The 20,604-nt window shown below is 42.8% G+C and overlaps 1 protein-coding gene across 6 annotated transcripts in view; it reads left to right on the top strand.

Annotated features, from left to right (window-relative positions):
* The window catches only part of SCML2 (Scm polycomb group protein like 2), a 125,098-nt gene that overhangs the window by 80,930 nt on the left and 23,564 nt on the right, over positions 1–20,604 (top strand). For all 6 annotated transcript variants that reach the window (XM_040336892.1, XM_040336891.1, XM_040336889.1 and 3 more), the window contains 4 exons: positions 8,170–8,411; positions 14,302–14,422; positions 15,689–15,892; positions 16,660–16,863. In XM_040336892.1, the coding sequence (XP_040192826.1) occupies positions 8,170–8,411; positions 14,302–14,422; positions 15,689–15,892; positions 16,660–16,863 (771 nt within the window). The remainder of the gene's footprint in view (positions 1–8,169; positions 8,412–14,301; positions 14,423–15,688; positions 15,893–16,659; positions 16,864–20,604) is intronic.

Here is a 20,604-nt window from a genome sequence, read left to right as displayed (position 1 = left end):
CTTCGCACCCTTCACATTTTTGTAAATATTTTATTATATCTTTTCATGCGACAACACTGAAGACATGATACTTTGCTACAATGTAAAGTAGTGAGTGTATAGCATGTATAACGGTGTAAATTTTCTGTCCCCTCAAAATAACTCAACAAACAAACTTCCAGTGACCAGTATGAGAAAGTGAGAGCGATAACCCCAAATTTAATACACCTGCTTCCCCTTTACACCTGAGAACTTGTAACACTAATGAGTCACATGACACTGGGAGGGAAAATGGCCAATTGGGCCCAATTTGGACATTTTCACTTAGGGGTGTACTCACTTTTGTTGCCAGCGCTGGGGTTTAGGCATTAATAGCTGTGTGTTGAGTTATTTTGAGGGAACAGCAAATTTACACAGTTATAGAAGCTGTACATTCACTACTTTGTAGCATTATAGCAAAGTTTCATTTCTTCAGTGTTGTCACATGAAAAGATATACAGACAGTCCCGGGTTACAAACAAGGGGTCTGTAGGTTTGTTAAGTTGAATTTGTATGCAAGTCGGAACAGGTACATTTTTTAAGTGTAGCTCTAGCCAAAAAAAAAAAGGTTTTATGTTTTTTGGATAGCACCCCTGTAACATTTGTGTTGCTGTCTGTGCCCCGTTCAGAAGATTTCACCTCACTTTCTGTCCCAATGACAATTGGGTTTTGAAAATCTTGGGTTGTTGTGGAAACAAGGATTGGTGAAAAAGCTTCAGTGGCGGTATCTTTTTCCCATTTTAACTACAGGACTTACAGGAGTGAATTTCCCTTCCTAGGGGTAGATTTCCTCTCACTTCCTGTTTTCTCCCTGCGTTTTTAAGTAGGATGTTTTGTAACCCGGGTACCGCCTGTAATAAAATATTTACTCAAATATACGGGGTGTACTCACTTTTGTGAGATACTGTATATGTACTTGCCTATATTCAGGCCAGTTCAGTCAGGTGATCTTCCCTGTGGCAGCTGCAGGCGAGAGGAGAGCGTGCTCAACAACAGCAGGAGTGCGTGGGAGTGATGATGTCCCCTGGAGACAGATCACGTAACTGGACTGGACCAGCCTTAAAATAGGTAAGTATATACATCTTTCTTAAAAAGGTTAAAGCGGAGCTACAGCTTCCCCACCGAAAAATTAAGTCAGCAGCTACAAATACTGTAGCTGCTGACTTTTAATATTAGGACACTTGTCTGTCCAGGGATCCCGCAATGTCGGCACCCCAGCCGATTTTTCTGTTGGCTCTTGGGTGCTGCTACCGACATTCCTCGTAAGGGAAACCGGCAGTGAAGCCTTGCGGCTTCACAGCCGGTGCCCTACTGTACATGCAAAGGCATGCCTACTGCTCATTCCGGGGCGAGGTCTCCTGGAACTGGGAACGGGTACCTGTCAAAAACAAGTACACGCTCCCGGAACATAATGGCACTGTGGGAGAGCTTTCATGGAAAGAAAATTGCTTAATTTCCCCCATCAACACAGTCACTGCCTTTTTGATTGTTTGACATGCTGTTTTCCCTGAGGGTACTGCTATTTATTTTATTACTTGGAAGAAAATAAATGACCATGATTCAGACCAGTGTTTACCACAATTGTCTTTAAAGGGGTTGTAAAGGTAAAACATTTTTTTCCCTAAATAGCTTCCTTTACCTTGGTACAGTCCTCCTTCACTTACCTCATCCTTTGATTTTGCTTTTAAATGTCCTTATTTCTTCTGAGAAATCCTCACTTCCTGTTCTTCTGTCTGTAACTCCACACAGTAATGCAAGGCTTTCTCCCTGGTGTGGAGAAAGCCTCTTGGGGGGGGGGGGGGCGAGCAGGCAAGTCAGGACACTCTCTACTTTGCAGATAGAGAACAGAGCTGTGTGTTAGTGGGCATCCTGACACTCCTGCTCGCCCCCTCCCCCCTCAAGAGGCTTTCTCCACACCAGGAAGAAAGCCTCTCATTACTGTGTGTAGTTACAGACAGAAGAACAGGAAGTGAGGATTTCTCAGAAGAAATAAGGACATTTAAAAGCAAAATCGAAGGATGAGGTAAGTGAAGGAGGACTGCACTAAGGTAAAGGAAGCTATTTAGGGAAAAAAATTGCCTTTACAACCTCTTTAAGCCCACCAATTAATTAATTATTTTGTTGGTGGGACAGACTTAAGAAACCATGTCGGTAAGCAGTATGTTCAACTGTATGTATAAAAGTAAACTGCTGCATTATTCTCGCTTATCACAAGCATGCTGCCAGGCAGAGGTAATTAGTGTTAATTTCATCAAAACTTATTATTTACCCTTTTTATACTTAGTGTGGCTCATTGGTTCCTTTTTCAGCTACAAAGAATTCAGAATGTCAGAGTTAAAAGAACTGTCACTATGCTGAATATTTCGACAAAGAAAAAGTGAATACCCTCTCTGAGCAAGTTGTTGACAAAATATCTTGTAGCAGATGTGGCAGTTTCTTCCTAGCAGAGGAAAATAAGTGAATCGAAGCAGAGTGACGGGTTCAATGACCATTTCAAAGAACATGGCCAGAAACACAATGAAAATAAGTCATAGTACACTGGAAGCTTTCCCTTTAAGGCATACAGATAATGCATAGTAATGACATCGCAGCTGCTGCTAATGCACATTCCTAAATCTCCAATGGTACAACAGGGTGAATTCCCCTAGCACCGACAGATCAATCTTCTTTAATTAGTTTTTTACTCTGTGAAACACCAGTATCAAAAGAAAATTGTAGAACTGAAGCAAGTACCTAAAGTATTCTAAATAATTTGACTTGAACAGAGAACAAAACAGAGTTGAGCAGAGCATAAAAGGTACTTATCACATTCCTACAAACATCACAAAGTCAGCAAAGACCTTGTGGTAAGCAAATGTCTCAAATTTCCATTTTTTGGCTAGTAATTGGGACATGGCACAACTGTTAAAATGTCTAAGTAGCAGCATTTTCACATTGCCCCATAGAAATAGGTATGCTCTCCAGAGCCCAACACCAATCCAAACCTGCAATCTATTATCAAAATGTTTATATACTTGCCATATTTTATAGCGGACACTAAAATGCTACACTGGAAACTGTGTAATGTTTGGCTACATGCGTAACCACTTAAAGCGGTAGTTCACCCTCCTTTCCATCATTAGACCATTACATTCGGCATCGTAGCGCGAGCTACGGTATGCCGGTCTTAAATTTTTAATCCCCGTACTCACTGTGCTATTGATGATTGAAGAATCCGACTCCCGCGGGGAATGGGCGTGCCTATGGAGAGGGAGGATGATTGACGGCCGGCTCTGGCACGTCACGCTCCCCGAAGACAGCCGGAGTAGGTCTCGGCTATTCACGGCGCCTGCGCACAGGCTATGCGCAGGCGCCGTGAATAGCCAAGCCTATTTCGGCTATTTCCGGAGAAGCGTGACGTGCCAGGGCCGGCCGTCAATCACCTTCTCTCACCATAGGAACGCCCATTCCCCGGATTCTTCAATCATCGATAGCACAGTGAGTACGGGCATAAAAAATGTAAGACCGGCATACCGTAGCTCGCGCTACGATGCCGAATTTAATGGTCTAATAAAAAAAATTTTTTTTTTTTTTTTAACAGGGTGAACCCCCGCTTTAAAATTGAAACTAAACACCAAAATTACTTTAATTATAAGACAAGTAGGTCATGCCCATAGTGCATGGTGAAATATCCGTGCCAAGCCTCTAGCAAGTGTATATAGCAATAAATTGCTTATATAAATAAATTAAGGTGCTGCAACTAAAAAACAGAAATATATAGTTCATATGAATGTATAACAGAAAAGTTGAGCTACCGCATAAATGTGAAAAAACACTATTACAACCCACAAACAAATGTGCAATGTAACCAATTGCCAGTAAACAGGAAAATAATTAAGAATTGCCAATAAAAAGCAACATATATTTGTAAGAGTCCAAACAAATTATTCGTGCTCGGTGATGTAAACGGCTTGTCAGAAGATAATTCATACGTTCTGGAACGTTCATCAAGAAAACAAGGCGATCAACGCCGCTTACCAGATGAGGTGGATCTCAAGTTATAGAGATCATATGGGCATATCACAAGGAATTCAGCTGGCCGAAGGTAATCATCCAAGGATTCCTCCAATCATGGGACCTCTCCGCTCACTCTGCTGGTGTTTCTGCAGTGATGTTTTCCTCATATGTTTAGATGGAATAGTAAGTTGGTACGGCAAGGTAGACTCCCAAAGCGAATGATTAGAGAAGACAGAAAAAGAACTTCATGGTGCAGTAATCGGTACAAAAAGTTTTATTCAAAAGCACAATACTGACTTCCAGCAAAACAAAGTAATTAAAAAAGAGAGACACAGTTGTGGTTGACATCCAGACTGGCTGGTGCGTGATGACGTCAAAGACTTTGGCTCCACTCGACGCGTTTCCCCATAGAAGGCATCAACTGGGAAAGGAGAACAGGGTGGTCAAACCAAGCATCCAGGGTCTAAACAAAAATATATATAAAGATATAAGATGGCCAAGTATGTAGAAGGAATGCTTATGCCCGGGCTTGAGGACTCATGCTAAATGAGAAGGTACTAATGCTGTAGAAATGGAGTGAACTTACCCGCAAAATCTGAATGCTGCAAGTGGATTTGAGAGAGGCCCACAGCGTCTCTATCCCGGTCTTGGAAGAAAGTGGAGGAATTGTGACCACAAAGCCGGCTTCTTTTTATATCCCCAAGACCGGGGGCGCACCAATCGGTCTCTGATATCCTGAGTGGCCAGCTTGCGTTCCAAGCCAGTCCTCCAGACGTGGGGTGCGCGACTGAGACAACGCCACCCAATGGGGTTACGTCATGTGACAAGTGGACGTACCATACACACGTGCCCTGTAGTTACTTAATGCTATGCCGCTAAATGATGGAGCACGTGACCCGGCCCCACCTGGATGGCTGGACGATGTCTTGCGCCAATCACCCAAGTGTGTTCCAAGCTGGTCCTCTGGATAAAAAAGTGCGCTGCTTGGCCAGGCATGGCGGGATGTCACGCACTGAGCATCCACCGGCGTGCGTAGGGAGATGGGGACACAGTGAGACTCTCGATTGTGTCACCTATGCCAATGCGACCAAAACATCTCCAGGTGGAAAAGAAAAGCCTCTCATTGACTCAAGAAGGTCGGTGAGAGGCCCGCTTGCCAGGTTTAGCCAAAAAAATGTTACAAGAAGGGTGATCACGCATTACTGTCAAGGTAACTTTTAAGTCATAAAAGTAACCCTTGCATTTAGAAGTGAGAGTTGAGATAAGTAGCAGAGACCTTATAAAAGAACTGTTAACTCTGCTGAAGACAGATCAATGTAAAAAAGACTAAGCACATCAACAGGACAGACACTCGGTGGCCTTACTGCATTAGCAAGGTTTCCCACAGGCAGCTTATAATAGGAAGACAGATGTTTCCTGGTGTGGTGTCCAGACACTCCTGCAGAAACGCAAAGGAACAGGCAACATTGATGAAAATAGTAGTTGGCCAAGGAAACGTATTGCGGTAGCTCACTTCCCTTCGGAATCGGGAGTATGTCTACTGGTACCATCAGCTCAGACTTGATAAAAAACCCTGGGAACTGGTATTTCCATCTACAATCCAAGGAAGTCTGGTATTTTTGAAAGCATTTTATACAAAAAGCCATACCTCCTGATACCAAAAAAAGTGACTTGCCTATGCACAAAAATGCAAGAACTGGTGTGCAGAAAATTAAAAGCAGGAGCGCTCTGGACTTATGGGTTTGAATTTGGCAAACTGCTTCTGTTACAGCCAAATATGTCCAAGGCCTGGAGAGCAGTACTAGGAGTGTCTGGCAGGTACCAGTGAGGCATGGTGGAGATTCCTTACAGGTTTTGGGGCTGCATTTCTCAATATGGAATGGGGATTTATTGGTTTCCTCAATGAACATGGACACGGAGGCATCAGCGGGACCCATTGGCTCCATCTGCTGTCAATCACAGCTATAGAGCGGGGGCCCTGGTAGAGCTACTCTTTGTGTGTTAATGGACATATAGAGCACCGCTCGAGATTAAGCTTGTACAAGTGTCCCTATAGCCAGTGACTTGCTATGGGAGCCCTCAGCATGGGAAAGGAGTCCAGAGGACCGACAGTGGGGGACCTCAAAAGAAGATCAGAACCGCCCTGTGCAAAACATTTGCAAAGAGCAGGTTAAGTATGACATATTTGTCATATTAAAAAGAAAAAATAAGTTTACAATACCTTTTAAGTCAGTCTAGGATTACATAGAAAAGCAGAAACACACGAGACAGCCTAATCCACTAAAAAAACGTGGTTAGTTCTCCTAGATGTTTGCAACAACCTACTTGGTACGTTCATTACACTGTGTGCACGTATACCTGGGAGCATTGATGCTGTTTGAACAGGCAGAGAGTGTTGTGTTTTTTTTTTTGCATTTTATAGATTGTAATTCGAAATTAAATTGTATCTAAGCACCACAAACTGGAAACATAATATATTTTGAATATTCAAAGTCGTGTCTCCAGGCTTTATTTTGTTAGGAAACGCTTCGTAAAACTCCCTTAGTATTTCTAGCCGTGGCCATCTTGAGTAAGGGCAGATGAGTCATGTATTTGCTTCCCGGAATCCATCTGACCTTAGGCCAGGCATGCAGGTAGGAGAGTGTGCTTAGCGGAGAACCCCCCCCTTAATTTTGACCTAGGCCAGAAACCCAAAAGCACCTGAAGAAATGGAAAAGAAAAGGTTAAAGCAAGAAAATATAATATACCTTCATTTTTATTTACTAAAGTTGGCAACATAAGGATTACAAATAGCTTGTTGTTTGAGAAAGTTTAATGCAATTAATATTTTTAGATAAAGTGTGATCAAAAAATGGCGCCCTATTGAATCACACCTCTGCGCTCAAGACAAAAACAATAATAGAAATCACAGCTGCTGTTCTTTTGCATTTATATTGAATATTATTATTACTTATCACCTATCGCAGTGTGATTCACACACACTTGAGCGCTGTTTTTATATAATTTTGTGGTTTATTGGTTTAAAACACGTTATATATTTTTTCAAATTAATATTTTTAAATAATGAAAGTATTACTAAACCCAGGACTCTGCATTCACTATATCTGGTCTCCCACAGTACACAGAACATGGAAATGCAATTATTTTAGTAAATATAAACTGCTAAATAACTTTTTTTTTTTTTTTTTTAATCAGCAGTCAGAGCAGTCTTGTGACTTCTATAATTGTCTGGTTAAAGCTTGTAGAAGGAGTTTTCATTCTCCCACGATTGTCCTATGAGAATGCAGGACCCCTGACCCTCTCTGTGGACAGTGCTGATTTGGCCCTGTGCTGATCACATGCAAGCTCCCAAGAAAAAACAAAAAACCTCTAGCAATACACACCAAACTGAGCATGTGCAGCCTGTGCCTGGCTCTGTAAATATCAGGTTATTTTTTGGAGACCGTGAAAGGAGATAGTCAGAGAAGACGGGATCGAACAGCCTTTTTTATACAGTGCATAGGATTAACCCCTTAGGTTCCACAGTGAGTATAAAAAGCATGCTTTACTGCATATACACACTGATTTTACTGTTGTGGGTTTAGTAACACTTTAATTACAATATTTTTTCCCAAGTGCATACATTTTGTAGAGTACTGTGTGTATGAAAATATGTAATGCATATTTTTTTTCACTTCCATCTTACCCCTAGTGCACAGGTGTCAAACACAAGGCCTGCAGGCTGAATCCGGCCCTCCAGGCCATTTCATGTGGCCCTCGCACCTCTCCTGCAGCTCTCCTCTGGTCCTACTCCAGACCCTTACTTTCTGCTTTCAAGCAATGCATCCAGCTTCTTCCCAGCAGCAGCATAAGGAAATGGGGGTGCACTGTGATGTAAGGGAGAGTGGGGGACTCAACTTCTGATGGTGGGGTGGCTCTTAACATCTTATGTAAGGGGAGGGCATGCGCTGGACATCTAATCTTACAGATACAACCGGCCCTTTTGAGGGCAATCATAATGCTGATGCGGCCCACAATGAAATTGAGTTTGACACCCCTGCCTCTAGTGTATTTAGCTGCTGTTCTGTTTTGAAATCGGATACATTTGTTACGTGTTTTACTTTATACTAATCACATTATTTTAAATGTGAAATGCTTTTGCTTTTGCTTTTGCAGTTTCATTTTCCAAGAACCCAAGTGCCTCAGCATCACCTGTAAAGACTATCAGACGGTCCATGCAGTCCCCTCAGAAGCCTGGGCTGGCCCAGAAAGGAAGGAAGCCTATGCGCGACAAGCCTCTTGAAGAAGCCCCTAGCCCGTCAAGAAAAGGCAAGCGTACAAAAAACACCACATTGGCAAGAAATGTGCTAAATACTGATAACCTTAAAAGGAAAAGGGGATTAAAACCAGGAAGAAAGGTAAATACAAGTCTTTTTTTATTGATTGTATGGAATAGACTTTATACAGAACTTATAAATGTTTTTCACTGGCTTGGAAATGAAGTGTCCCTAGGGGGAAAGTGAATTGTTCCATTGTACACTACTTGAATATTTGTTCCATATATAGTTTCCACATGAACTGCTTAGTTAAATGTGAGAAATGTCACTTATTGTATGTTCAGAATTTTTATGGATGTGTAGCAGGAAAAATACTGTATATCAGGACTCTTCCTAATTTTTAAAACAAAGGATCAGCAGTTCACTGACTTTCAAAATTTAAAGGGGCTGGACTGTGGCCAGTGTGAGTAGAAATAGCCCCAGGGTCAGTGAAAGTAAATGTCCCAGGCTCTATTGTCAGCGGTAGTAAATGACGCCCAGGCTCAAGGATCAGTGTGAGTAAATAATGCCCCAGACCCCATAGTCAGTGGAAGTAATGCCCCAATATCCATAGTCAGTGGGAGTAACTAATGCCCCAGACTCGGTAGTCAGTGGGAGTGAAAGAAAATTGGTCAATGGGAGAAAAAAATGCTCTAGGGCAGGGGGGTCCAAACTTTTTTCAAAGAGGGCCAGATTTGATGTAGTGAACATGCGTGAGGGCCGACCATTTTGCCTGACATTCTTTGGACCATTAAAATTTGGTCTAAGTGTGTTCGTTTGAGCAACTAATACTCTGCCCAACAAGAATTCTCCCACCTTTGTGGCTGTGTGTGGTGAAGAGATGAGCGAGGTCGTGTTATTTGGATATACCGTATTTATTGGCGTATAACACACACCTTCGCTTTAAGAGGGAAGTTTCAGGGGAAAAAAATGTAAATAAAAAAACTGTATATATCCAAATTACCAGGGGGGCCACATTAAAGTGGAACGGGGGCCGCAATTGGCCCCCGGGATGGACTTTGGACATGCCTGCTCTAGGGTTAGTGAGCAGTGTTACAAAATGACCTTGCACCTGTGGTCTGTGAAAGGGTAGTTGGTGACCACTGCTATATATATGCTTACCGGACACTTTAGGTACACCTTGCTATTACCTGGTTGGACTACCTTATGCCTTCAGAGATCTGCCTTAATTCTTCATGGCATAGATTTAACATTCCTCACAGATTTTGGTCCATATTGACATTATAGCATCACGCAGTTGCTGCAGATTTGTCGGCTGCACATTCATGATGCAAATTTCCCATTCCACCAGTGAACAGTCTACAGTGAACTCATTGTCATGTTCAAGAAACCCAGTGGCGGGATGATTTGAGCTTTGTGATATGGTGCATTATTCTGCTGGAAGTAGCCGTCAGAAGATGGGTCCACTGTAGTCATAAAAAGATTAACATGGTCAGCAACAATACTCAGGTAGGTCGTGACATTTTAACCACTTAATCACCGCCTCATAGCCGAAATACGGCTACAAGGCGGTTCCTTAACTCTGGGAGGACGTCCATGGACGTCCTCCCAGAATCGCGCTCCCGCGCACCCCTTGGGGCGCGCACACGGGAGTGTCCGTGACCGTCGGATCCGAGGGACCTGGCGCATCACGAATCGCGGTAAATTGCCGCTGATAACGGCCATTTACCACGTGATCGCTCCGTCCAATGACGGAGCGATCACATGTAAACAAAACCGGCGTCATTTGATGACGCCCGGTTCCTCCCTCCTCTCTCTGTACCGATCGGTACAGTGTGAGAAAGGGGAGCGCGTGTGTCAGCATCGCTGTGGCTGGATCTGTGACTATTGCAGTCACAGATCCATCCATCCCTGCTTAGCCATCCCTGCAACCCCCGCCCCAATACTCTGCAATACACTCTGCAATACCCCCTGCGCCGGTACTCTGCAATACCCCCTGCGCCGGTACTCTGCAATACCCCCTGCGCCGGTACTCTGCAATACCCCCTGCGCCGGTACTCTGCAATACCCCCGCACAATACTCTGCAGTACCCCCGCACAATACTCTGCAGTACCCCCGCACCAATACTCTGCAATACCCCCCCCCCCGCACAATACTCTGCAATACCCCCCGCGCCATTACTCTGCAGTACCCCCGCACAATACTCTGCAGTACCCCCGCACCAATACTCTGCAATACCCCCCCCCGCACAATACTCTGCAATACCCCCCCCGCACAATACTCTGCAATACCCCCCCGCACAATACTCTGCAATACCCCCCGCGCCAGTACTCTGCAATACCCCCGCGCCAATACTCTGCAGTACCCCCGCACCAATACTCTGCAGTACCCCCGCACCAATACTCTGCAGTACCCCCGCACAATACTCTGCAGTACCCCCGCACCAATACTCTGCAACACCCCCCCCCCGCACAATACTCTGCAATACCCCCCCGCACAATACTCTGCAATACCCCCCCGCACAATACTCTGCAATACCCCCCCGCACAATACTCTGCAATACCCCCCGCACAATACTCTGCAATACCCGGAAAATACTCTGGAAAAAAATGTGTTTTAACCACTTCCTGCCCGCCGGCCGTCATATGACGTCCTTGACTTTGTGCAGGGATATCTAAATGATGCCTGCAGCTACAGGAATCATTCAGATATCCTCTTTTTTCAGTCGGCGATTCGCTACACCGTAAGAACGATCATGGCGGCTGTTCCACCTCTTGATTGTTCTTACGGGAGGCGAAAGGGGACGTTCTCCCTCCGGTGCTTCTTCCGACTCACCGTTACGATCGAAGCCAGGATCGTTTTTTTTGTTGTTTTTTTCAGGCTTCCCAGCCTAGAGGTGAGACGTGGGATCTTTTTGACCCCATATCCCATATGTTTACATTCCTTGTAATAGGAATAAAATTGATCAAAACATTTATTTTTGGGGAAAAAAGTGTCAAACTAAAATAAATAAAGTAAAATGAACAATAAAAAAAAAAAAAATGTAAAGCGCCCCTGTTCCCGTGTGCTCGTATACAGAAGCGACCGCACTCGTAAGTCCCGCCCACATATGAAAACGGTGTTCAAACCACACATGTGAGGTATCGCTGCGAACGTTAGAGCGAGAGCAATAATTTTGGCCCTAGACCTCTTCTCCAACTAAAAAGATGTAACCAGTAAAAATATTTAAAGCGTCACCTTTGGGGATTTTTAAGTAGCGAAGTTTGGCGCCATTCCACGAGCATGTGCAATTTTAAAGGGTGACATGTTGGGTATCTATTGACTCGGCGTAACTTCATCTTTCACATTATGCAAAAACATTGGGCAAACTTTAATGTTTTTTTTTAAAGCACAAAACAGTTTTATATTAAAAAAAAAAGCGTTAGAAAAAGTGCTGCGAAAATACCGTGCACGATAAAAAGTTGCAACGACCGCCATTGTATTCTCTAGGGTCTTTGCTAAAAAAGCATATATAATGTTTTGGGGTTCTAAGTAATTTTCTAGCAAATAAATGATGATTTTTACATGTAGGAGAGGAATGTCAGAACTGGTCTCGGTGCTCCAGAACGCCTGATGGTGCTCCCTGCATGTCGGGCCTCTGTATGTGGCCACGCTGTGTAAAAGTCTCACACATGTGGTATCGCCATACTCGGGAGGAATAGCAGAATGTGTTTTGGGGTGTAATTTGTGGTATGCATATGCTGTGTGTGAGAAATAACCTGCTAATATTAACATTTTGTGAAAAAAAAAAATCTTGATTTTGCTAAGAATTGTGGGAAAAAATGACAACTTCAAAAAACTCACCATGCCTCTTTCTAAATACCTTGGAATGTCTTCTTTCCAAAAAGGGGTCATTTGGGGGGTATTTGTACTTTTCTGGCATGTTAGGGTCTCAAGAAAGGAGAGAGGCTGTCAGTACATCAGATGTGATCAAATTGATCAATTTTCAGTAATTGGTACCATAGCTTGTAGACCCTATAACTTTCACCCAGACTAAATAACCAAATTATTTTTTTTTTTACCAAAGATATGTAGCAGTATACATTTTAGGCCAAATTTATGAAGAAAAAATACTTTTTTGCAAAATTTTATAATAGAAATGAAGAAAAATATTTTTTTTTACAAAATGATCTTTTTTTTTTTCATTTATAGCGGAAAAAATAAAAACCGCAGAGGTGATCAAATACCACCAAAAGAAAGCTCTATTTGTGGGAAAAAAAGGACAAAAATTTCATTTGGTTACAGTGTTGTATGACTGAGTTATTGTCATTCAAAATGTGAGAGCACCGAAAGCTGAAAATTGGTCTGGTTATTAAGGGGGTTTACGTGCCTGGTGGTCAAGTGGTTAATGATTCTCAAAAGGACCCAAAGTGTGCCAAGAAAATATCCCCCACACCATTACACCACCAGCCTGAACCGTTGATACAAGGCGGGATGGATCCATGCTTTCATGTTATTTACACCAAATTCTGACCCTACCAACTGAATGTCACAGCTGAAATCGAGACTCCTCAGACCAGGCAAAGTTTTTACAGTCTATATTTGAGCCTGTGCGAATTATAGCCTCAGTTTCCTGTTCTCAACTGACAGGAGTGGGATCCGGTGTGGTCTTCTGCTGCTGTAGCCCATCTGCTTCAGGGTTCAATGTCTTGTGCATTCAGAGATGGTTGTAAGGAGTGGTTATTTGAGTTAATGTTGCCCTTCTATGATCTCTGCCCATTCTCCTCGGACATCAACAAGGCATTTTCGTCGACACAACTGCCGCTCACTAGATATTTTCTCTTTCCCGAACCATTCTCCGTAAACCCTAGAGATGGTTGTGCGTGATAATCCCAGTAGATCAGCATTGTTTCAAATACTCAAACCAGCCCGTCTGGCACCAACAACCATGCCACCACGTTTAATGTCACTTAAAGCTCCCATCTTCCCCATTCTGGTGCTCAGTTTAAACTTCAGCAAGTCGTCTTCACCACGTCTAGATGCATTGAGTTGCTGCCATTTGATTGGCTAATTAGCAATGTGTTGCCAAGCAATTGAACATGTGTACCTAATAAAGTGACCAGTGAGTGTATATGTTTGCAATGTGCAACTCAATATTCTGATTTCTTATGAGGAAGAAACAGTTGAAGGAAAAACTAAAGTCCGAGACCTTTATACTGCATGTTGTATTGCCCTTACACTGCATTTTGTTAAGTACTGGGAAAGCATGCATGTCACGTGTTTACTGGATACAGTACTTGTATGGGTTAATTACAAAACAGTCATGTAACAGATTTAGGGACAATTCACACTAGTGCAGTAACAGTGCTTTTCCACACTGGAAGAACGCCAGTCACCGCTAGGACACGCAGTTCACACTTTAGCGCATCCCGGAGCTGCGCTGCAGTGATCTGAGATAACATACAGTCATGCTGCATTTTATTGCAGTGCACTAGACAGGATCGCATGTCACCATACAACAGTGCACCCAGCTGCTGTACAGTGACGTGAATAAGGTGTCCCCTACAGCCAAAACAGACAGCTGTTGCAGGATAAACTGCTGCAGTATACTGTGTGGCTTCTGTCCATTTATGTGTGAAGGGGCCCTTACTATTGATGCTTTTCCAGTGTGCAATCTCAGCACTAAAGGGTGCAGGCCATTTAAACTGGCTGCAAGTGGTAACTACAAATGTTATAAACGTCTTTTTAATGTATTTAGAATGTTTTTTTTATTTATTTTTATTTAGCTTTTAGTGCTATGAAAGAAAATACTATACATTCCTTTTAACATTTCCTTGCAACTTCTCGACCAAAACTTTCTGTAGAACTTTTTAATTTTCCTATGCCAGAAGGCAGATCATATGTTGACATTAAGCATTACTTCCATGCAGTTTGTGTGCTCATATAATGGAATGTGCAACTGTCTACCCACAGCTATTGTATGAAGACATGAAGCCTAATATTTTATAGATGTTAACTTCTTTTTTTTTTTTTTTTTTTTTTTTTTTTTAGAAAGAAAGCCTGCCATTGAATCAAATTCTTCCTGCAACTGAATCTAATGGAGACATCAGTACATCCCAAATGATTAAAGATGCTGTGAACGTTATAAATTCCATAGCCGTAATTTCAACAGGTATCTGTCCCTCAGGCCTCTTTCTCACTAACTTATAAAATATATGTTTCAGGAATCGCAAGACCGCCACATTTGAGAACTTCAGTAAAATCGAATCATTTACTTTTGACTGAAATGCCAAAGGGTATATAGTTCATGGGTATTATGGAAAAATTACGAAGCATAATTAAAATATTTAGACAGTGGAAAAAGTGATTATTTCCCAGGATTCAGTGGGTGAAATCTAATAGTGACCTATATAAGTGTAGGTATAGAAACACTTTTTTAGTAGCACCAAAGCCCCTTTGCAGAACATCCCAAGGGAATTCAAAGTGACTTTCCTCCCTGTTAACTTTATGGTTACTTTTCAAGCCTATGGACAGTGCATTCGCTTTAGCTAGTTCTCTAAATGGACAACCTTGCAATACTATGCAATGTCTCCAATGCAGTACAGCTGAGGCAAGACTGATAAAACTGAACAGAGAAGGAGCAGATCATGAAAGGTCATCTCTGTGCCATGTCCTCAAATCGGCAAGCTTCATATGTAAGATTCACAGCTTTGTCCAATATAGTAAAGCATGATTGGCTTATAGTGCTGCCCTGAACTTTCCTAGTCTGAATGTTGGTGTGTAGTTAATGTTACAAAGCTAGCATAAAGGCAAATTAAAAATAAAAATATATTTAAATAAGTACTGTATAGCCAAAGCTGTGACCTGTTTTCAGACAACAGCGGGCTTAAGCCTGCTGTCAGCTGACTTCAATTAGCCAGACCAGGCTCTGGATAGATCCAGACTTTACCTAGAGCAGCAGCTGGCTCAGCCTCTTGGCAAGCCCCTGGGAGACTGAGCCAGTGCTCCAGCCCCCACCCCCTCAATAACCTGGTGCTCCAGTAAGTGCTTGGCAGAGCAGAGAGCCAGTGACTGACAGTCACCGGCTCTTTGTTCACTGCAGGCACAGAACCGAGTATTCAGTGGCCTTTCATCACTCTGTTCTCAGTCTTGGAAGCGGCAGGGGACAGATGCAGCATCGTATCAATGCTGCATCCACCTAGGGCAGCCGGAGACGGAAGGGTTTTGGATTGTATGTAGTGGTTTTGACTTGACTTAAGTCAGGGACTAAAATCTTGAAAAAAATGACAAAATAAAAAACTCCATTGACACTGGCATGGCTTATGTACTAACAAGCAAGTCAGGAGAAATGTTTGTGCTGTGGAATTATGTTTTCATCACCACCATTAAGTTTTTGAGATTTTACTTTTATCTTTATTGTTTTTGTTTTTTTCCGCAGTTTGTGTTTATGTGAACAAACATGGCAATTGTGGACCTCATCTAGATAAGAAGAAAGTTTTACAACTTCCTGATCACTTTGGACCTGGCCCAGTGAATCTAGTGCTGCAACAGGCAGTGCAAGCCTGTGTAGACTGTGCACACCATTGTAAAGTAGTGTTTGGCTTTCTGAAGTCTGGTCACCATGGAGGGGAGATTATAACTGGTATGTTTGTGCATTTCAAATGGATTTATAATGTTTTCAGCCAGTTAGATTTGAATATAGAATCAATAACTTTGAATATTTGTATACATGATTGTTATAATCTTTTCCATTTTTTATTAGTGATCTTGCATTTTTATATCCCCCAGAACTTTTTTTTTGCCATTTTTCTACGTAGATTTGATGGAACCAGTTTTAAAGGAGAAGTATGGCCAAAGGTCTCTTGTCGATACTTCTATGGTTCACAGGAGTTTACTTAATTCTGCACTCCTGTAACTCGGATTTGGCCAAGGTCACAGAGACGGTCCAGGCTCTGCAGGGATCCCAACAATAATGGCGGGATCCACAGAGATGCCTGACCTGCAGCTGGCTCAGCCTCTCGGTGCACTGCTGAGAGCCTGAGCCAGTCACTCGCCCCTGCGCTGGAGGGGCAGAGCAAGGATCGGTGAGTGACAGTCACCACTCTGTGCTCAGAGCGCACCTGAGAACTGAGCGATCCGTTATCTTTGATCACTAAGTTCTCTGTGTTGAGCCGACGGGGGACAGCTACAGCATCAGATTGATGTTGCAACCATCTAGGTGGGTATGAATGTTTTTGTTTTTTCATTTTCTGCACATCTCTGTTAATATAGAACTGAAGCTTTTCCAAAGTTACTTTTGTATAGTAAACATTTCCGCATTTTGTGTGCTCCTAAACTTCTCGTCTGTACAGCTTTATATTGTGGTTTTATATTATTAATTATATGTTTTTATTTTTATGCTATATTTAGCATCTTTTGATGGAGAGAAACACTCTGTTCATCTGCCACCAGTCAACAGTGCGTCATTTGTATTGCGATTTTTGGAAAAACTATGTCACAGCTTGCAGTGTGATAACCTGTTCAGTAGCCAGCCATTCAGCCCATACATGGGTTCACTGCATGGTCCAGCAGACTATGACAGAAACAAAGCCTGCAAGAACCCACTTTCAGGAGGTAAGTATTTTTTTATTCTTTATTTTTATTTTTTTACCAAGAACATAGGTGTGTCCACAAAATGCCATTAAATGTCACATACACACATACATACATACATACATACATACATGCATGCATGCATTACATAGGTCAGGAGAACAGTACAATGTCAGAAGACATTATTACATCAGTCATGGCAACTCAGGTTCATGTATTAACTAAACATATAAACTGTATACCAGCTAAGGGTTCTACAGTAGATGAATAATAGAATCAGCATTTCCTTTTCTAATTTTCCAGCGGGTTAATAGGAATGCGGTAGATGAAAATAAAGTTCTGCGCAATAGAGTAGAAATTTGGAATGTTGTATAGAAAGATCAGAAGTACAGTATGTAAAATGGGTTATCAAATCCGGGTGGAGGAGGAGGTAGGGCAGAGACATAACTCTAATTTTTATTACATGGCCAAAAGATGTGCAGCAGTGTGGCTTCAGCGTGTCCACACTGCCAGCACATACGAGGAATCTAGGGGTAGATTTTGTGCAGGAATGTTGGCACCTTGTACTGTCTGGTCAGGATCTTCTAGTCTTAATCTTGGCATTTGCTAGCCGTGGAAGAGTAATGAGAGAAGTATGAGATGTGGTCTTTGTTCAGATGACAACAAGGCATCTAGGTCTTTCTCCCATTTGAGCAAGAAAAGGGGACATAAAAGAATTATCATTCAAATAGTGGCATTTGCTGTAGCAAGACTCTTCATGTTTGAGAGTAGTAGAGGAAAAAATAAAGGATTTGCTGACCTGCCAATTGTCTATTGGGGGCCTTATCATTAATTGACTAATAGTTTTTGGAGTTGTGTGCCATGTGTGTAATATTTAAAGCATTTGTTAATCTCCCCCCCCAAAAAGGAATCCTGTCCCTTTAAAGCATTTTATAATGCACAGTGCTTGTGCTGTGTCATTTGGCCCCCTGTAACACTTGTAATACCCGGCTGATCCTGCCAGTTTCTACACTCCCCTCTGTAAACTGACCACGGTTCACCATGGCCAGTTTACGTGCTTCCGTCATCCTGTCGTCCTCTGTACTGCTGTGTCCTCCTCCCTGCCTGTCTGCCCCTGTGTCGGTGCCAGCCCCCTCTGCTCCTGCTGTTCTCATAACTGTTAAAACTTTATATAAGCCTCTCTGTGGTCTAATAACAAGTGCTCCTGTCTGTGTGCTTTATTAAAAAATGCCTCCTTTTACTGTATTTTCCAGCGGTTCCCCGCGATCACATGATTGGCTAGCTCTTTCTCCCCTTCTCGCGTCCTGACTGACATCAGTGGGGGAATATCAGCCCCGTTCACTGCATCTGTTGGCCGGACAGAGGAGAGAGCCAGCTGGGGACGTCATTGCAATGAACTGCTGTGAAATATGGTAAAATATTTTTTTTGATAAAACAGAAGTACTTGTTATTCGGACACAGAGGGCCTTGTATAAAGTTATATAAGTAGGTTAACAACCACTTTAAGTCGGAAAGGGTTGCTATTGAGATATCAAAGAAGTTGTCTGTCTACCAGACCAGGGCAAAGTTTGGGATGAGGGAACTTGACCTCAACCCGTAGAACACCTTTGGGATGAATTGGAGCAGAAAATGTGAGCCAGACCTTCTCGTCCAACATCATTGCCTGACCTCACAAATGCACTTCTGGAAGAATGGTCAAACATTCCCATAGACACACTCCTAAACCTTGTGGACAGCCTTCACAGAAGAGTTGCTGTTCTAGCTGCAAAGGGTGGGCCAACTCATATTGAACCTTACTAACACTGGGAAGCCATTAAAGTTCATGTGCTTGTAAAGGCAGGCATCACAATACTTTTGGCAACATAGTGTATGTGATTCCCCCATCCCAGTATGCCTAAAAGTGGCCTTTAGATGTCAGTCTATCCAATCAAATTTCCTTTTTTTTTTAAGCATCGATAGGGTGCAGACACATAGGGCTCCTGTGAGAGATTTCTTGTGCAGAGTTTTGAGGTGTGGTATGCGAACTGAAAGCTAGTCAAGTAGGGCTTGATCAGCTTCCCATTGTTCTGGACAACAGGAAGCTTGCCTCCCTTGATTTAGGATGTGGAGTAATACTGTGGTAAAGAAATTGGAAGCAAAAATTAGAAAACCTGGGTGGCTTTTTTGGTTTAAAAGTGGGACTCCTGTATAAAGGCTACTTGCGCCCCAAAGTCAACAAAGTTAAAGTGCCAGTTCAATACACTGGTGTGTTTTTCAGAAATATTAAGACTTGGTATTCAGAGACACTAACCTGGGTTTAGGCGTGTTATACACAATAAATGAGGCAAAAAACAGCAGCAGTGGTTAGCGTGTAATATGTGGGTATGGGAAGGGGCTGCCACCCTAGCACCATAGTAATGGACAAGTAGGGAAAGGGAAAAGGACCTTGAGTGTGATGGCAGGAAGGTAGTAGGATTATAGGTATGAGGTAGAAAGAAGGAGGTAGAAAGTATTGGGTGTTGTGGTGGGGAAGAAGTGATGGCCAAGAGGAAGCGCACAGGACTATAGGTGTGTGGGTAAATTTAGCCTACCTGTCCCAGTGGTGCCACCCCAACAGGTATGAAAGTAACAGAAGTGTCATTCGCCTATGTGGTATAAGTCATTGGCGACCACAAATCCAGAGGTGCTCTATTAGGCAGTTACAGTGCTGCATTTCTATTTAAATCTTAGCAAGGGAAGTCTTGTGGAGGTAGCACTAATCTTGGAGATCAACATTAGAGAGCTTCCATAAGCTCTCTAATGGTCATCTCCAGCTCCCTTCGAGGGAGCTCAGAGGGGACACCAGACTGCTGGGATGGCCCCTGAGTCTCAAGAAGTGCAATAGCTAACATTTCAACTGACACAATATAATAAAAACTGCAGCTATAGCTTGCTACATACTACTACAGTGCCTCTGTTATGAACTATTGAGGATAAATCACTCCACAATGCCTGTAGCTACAGAGGTCAGCAAGGATTTTTTTTTTAATTGGTTATGAAAGTGTGCGTGCATAGCCCAAATTTTTTATTATTCAGCTTTGGATTGAATTGGGAAATCCTGTCTTTTTAAGAATGTGTAAATACTTTAATGTCCATAGCCTGGCCACTTTAAAGCGGTATCAAACCCAAAACCAAAAATGTTATATATTGTAGTTTATCAAACCTTAAAGTGTTTGTAAAAAAGGTGCAGTAGTTTTGCACAGAGCAGCCCCAGTCCTTCTCTTCTGGGGTCCCCTGCCAGCGCTCTGGGCCTCTCCCCCTTGCTGAGCGCCCCATAGCAAGTCGCTTGGTGTGGGACACTCGTGCATGTTCGATCTCTGCGTCCATAAGACAGAGAGCACAGTTTAGCCCCGTTCCCGCCTCACTGGCTGTGATCGACAGCAGCGGGAGCCACTGATGCTGTTGCATCTCAGTCAATCAGGAGGGAGACACCCAGGAGAGCCTCGGGTTTCATGCTGGAGCGAGATCAGGCTTAGGTTATTATTAGGAGGTGGGGCTGAGAGGGGAGCTGCACACTGAAGGTTTTTTAAGTTTTTGCATAAAACGCATGAAGGTAAAACACCTTCATCCTTTACAACCACTTAGAAGTCTTTGGCTGCATTTGTTTTCTTTTTTTTAGGCTCTTGGCACCTTTGGACAGCAGCATTGTTAATCTGGGGGAAGGGAATGTTTGATGTACTAGCAGATTTAAATATACTGAAGTCAAACTCCATCTAATACTCCTTAAGCAGTTGTATCAAATTG

This window comes from Rana temporaria, chromosome 2, assembly GCF_905171775.1.
Source record: "Rana temporaria chromosome 2, aRanTem1.1, whole genome shotgun sequence".
In the NCBI taxonomy this organism is placed as follows: domain Eukaryota; kingdom Metazoa; phylum Chordata; class Amphibia; order Anura; family Ranidae; genus Rana; species Rana temporaria.
Note: the sequence above shows the minus strand (reverse complement) of the source record. Positions and strands in the feature narration are given on the sequence as shown.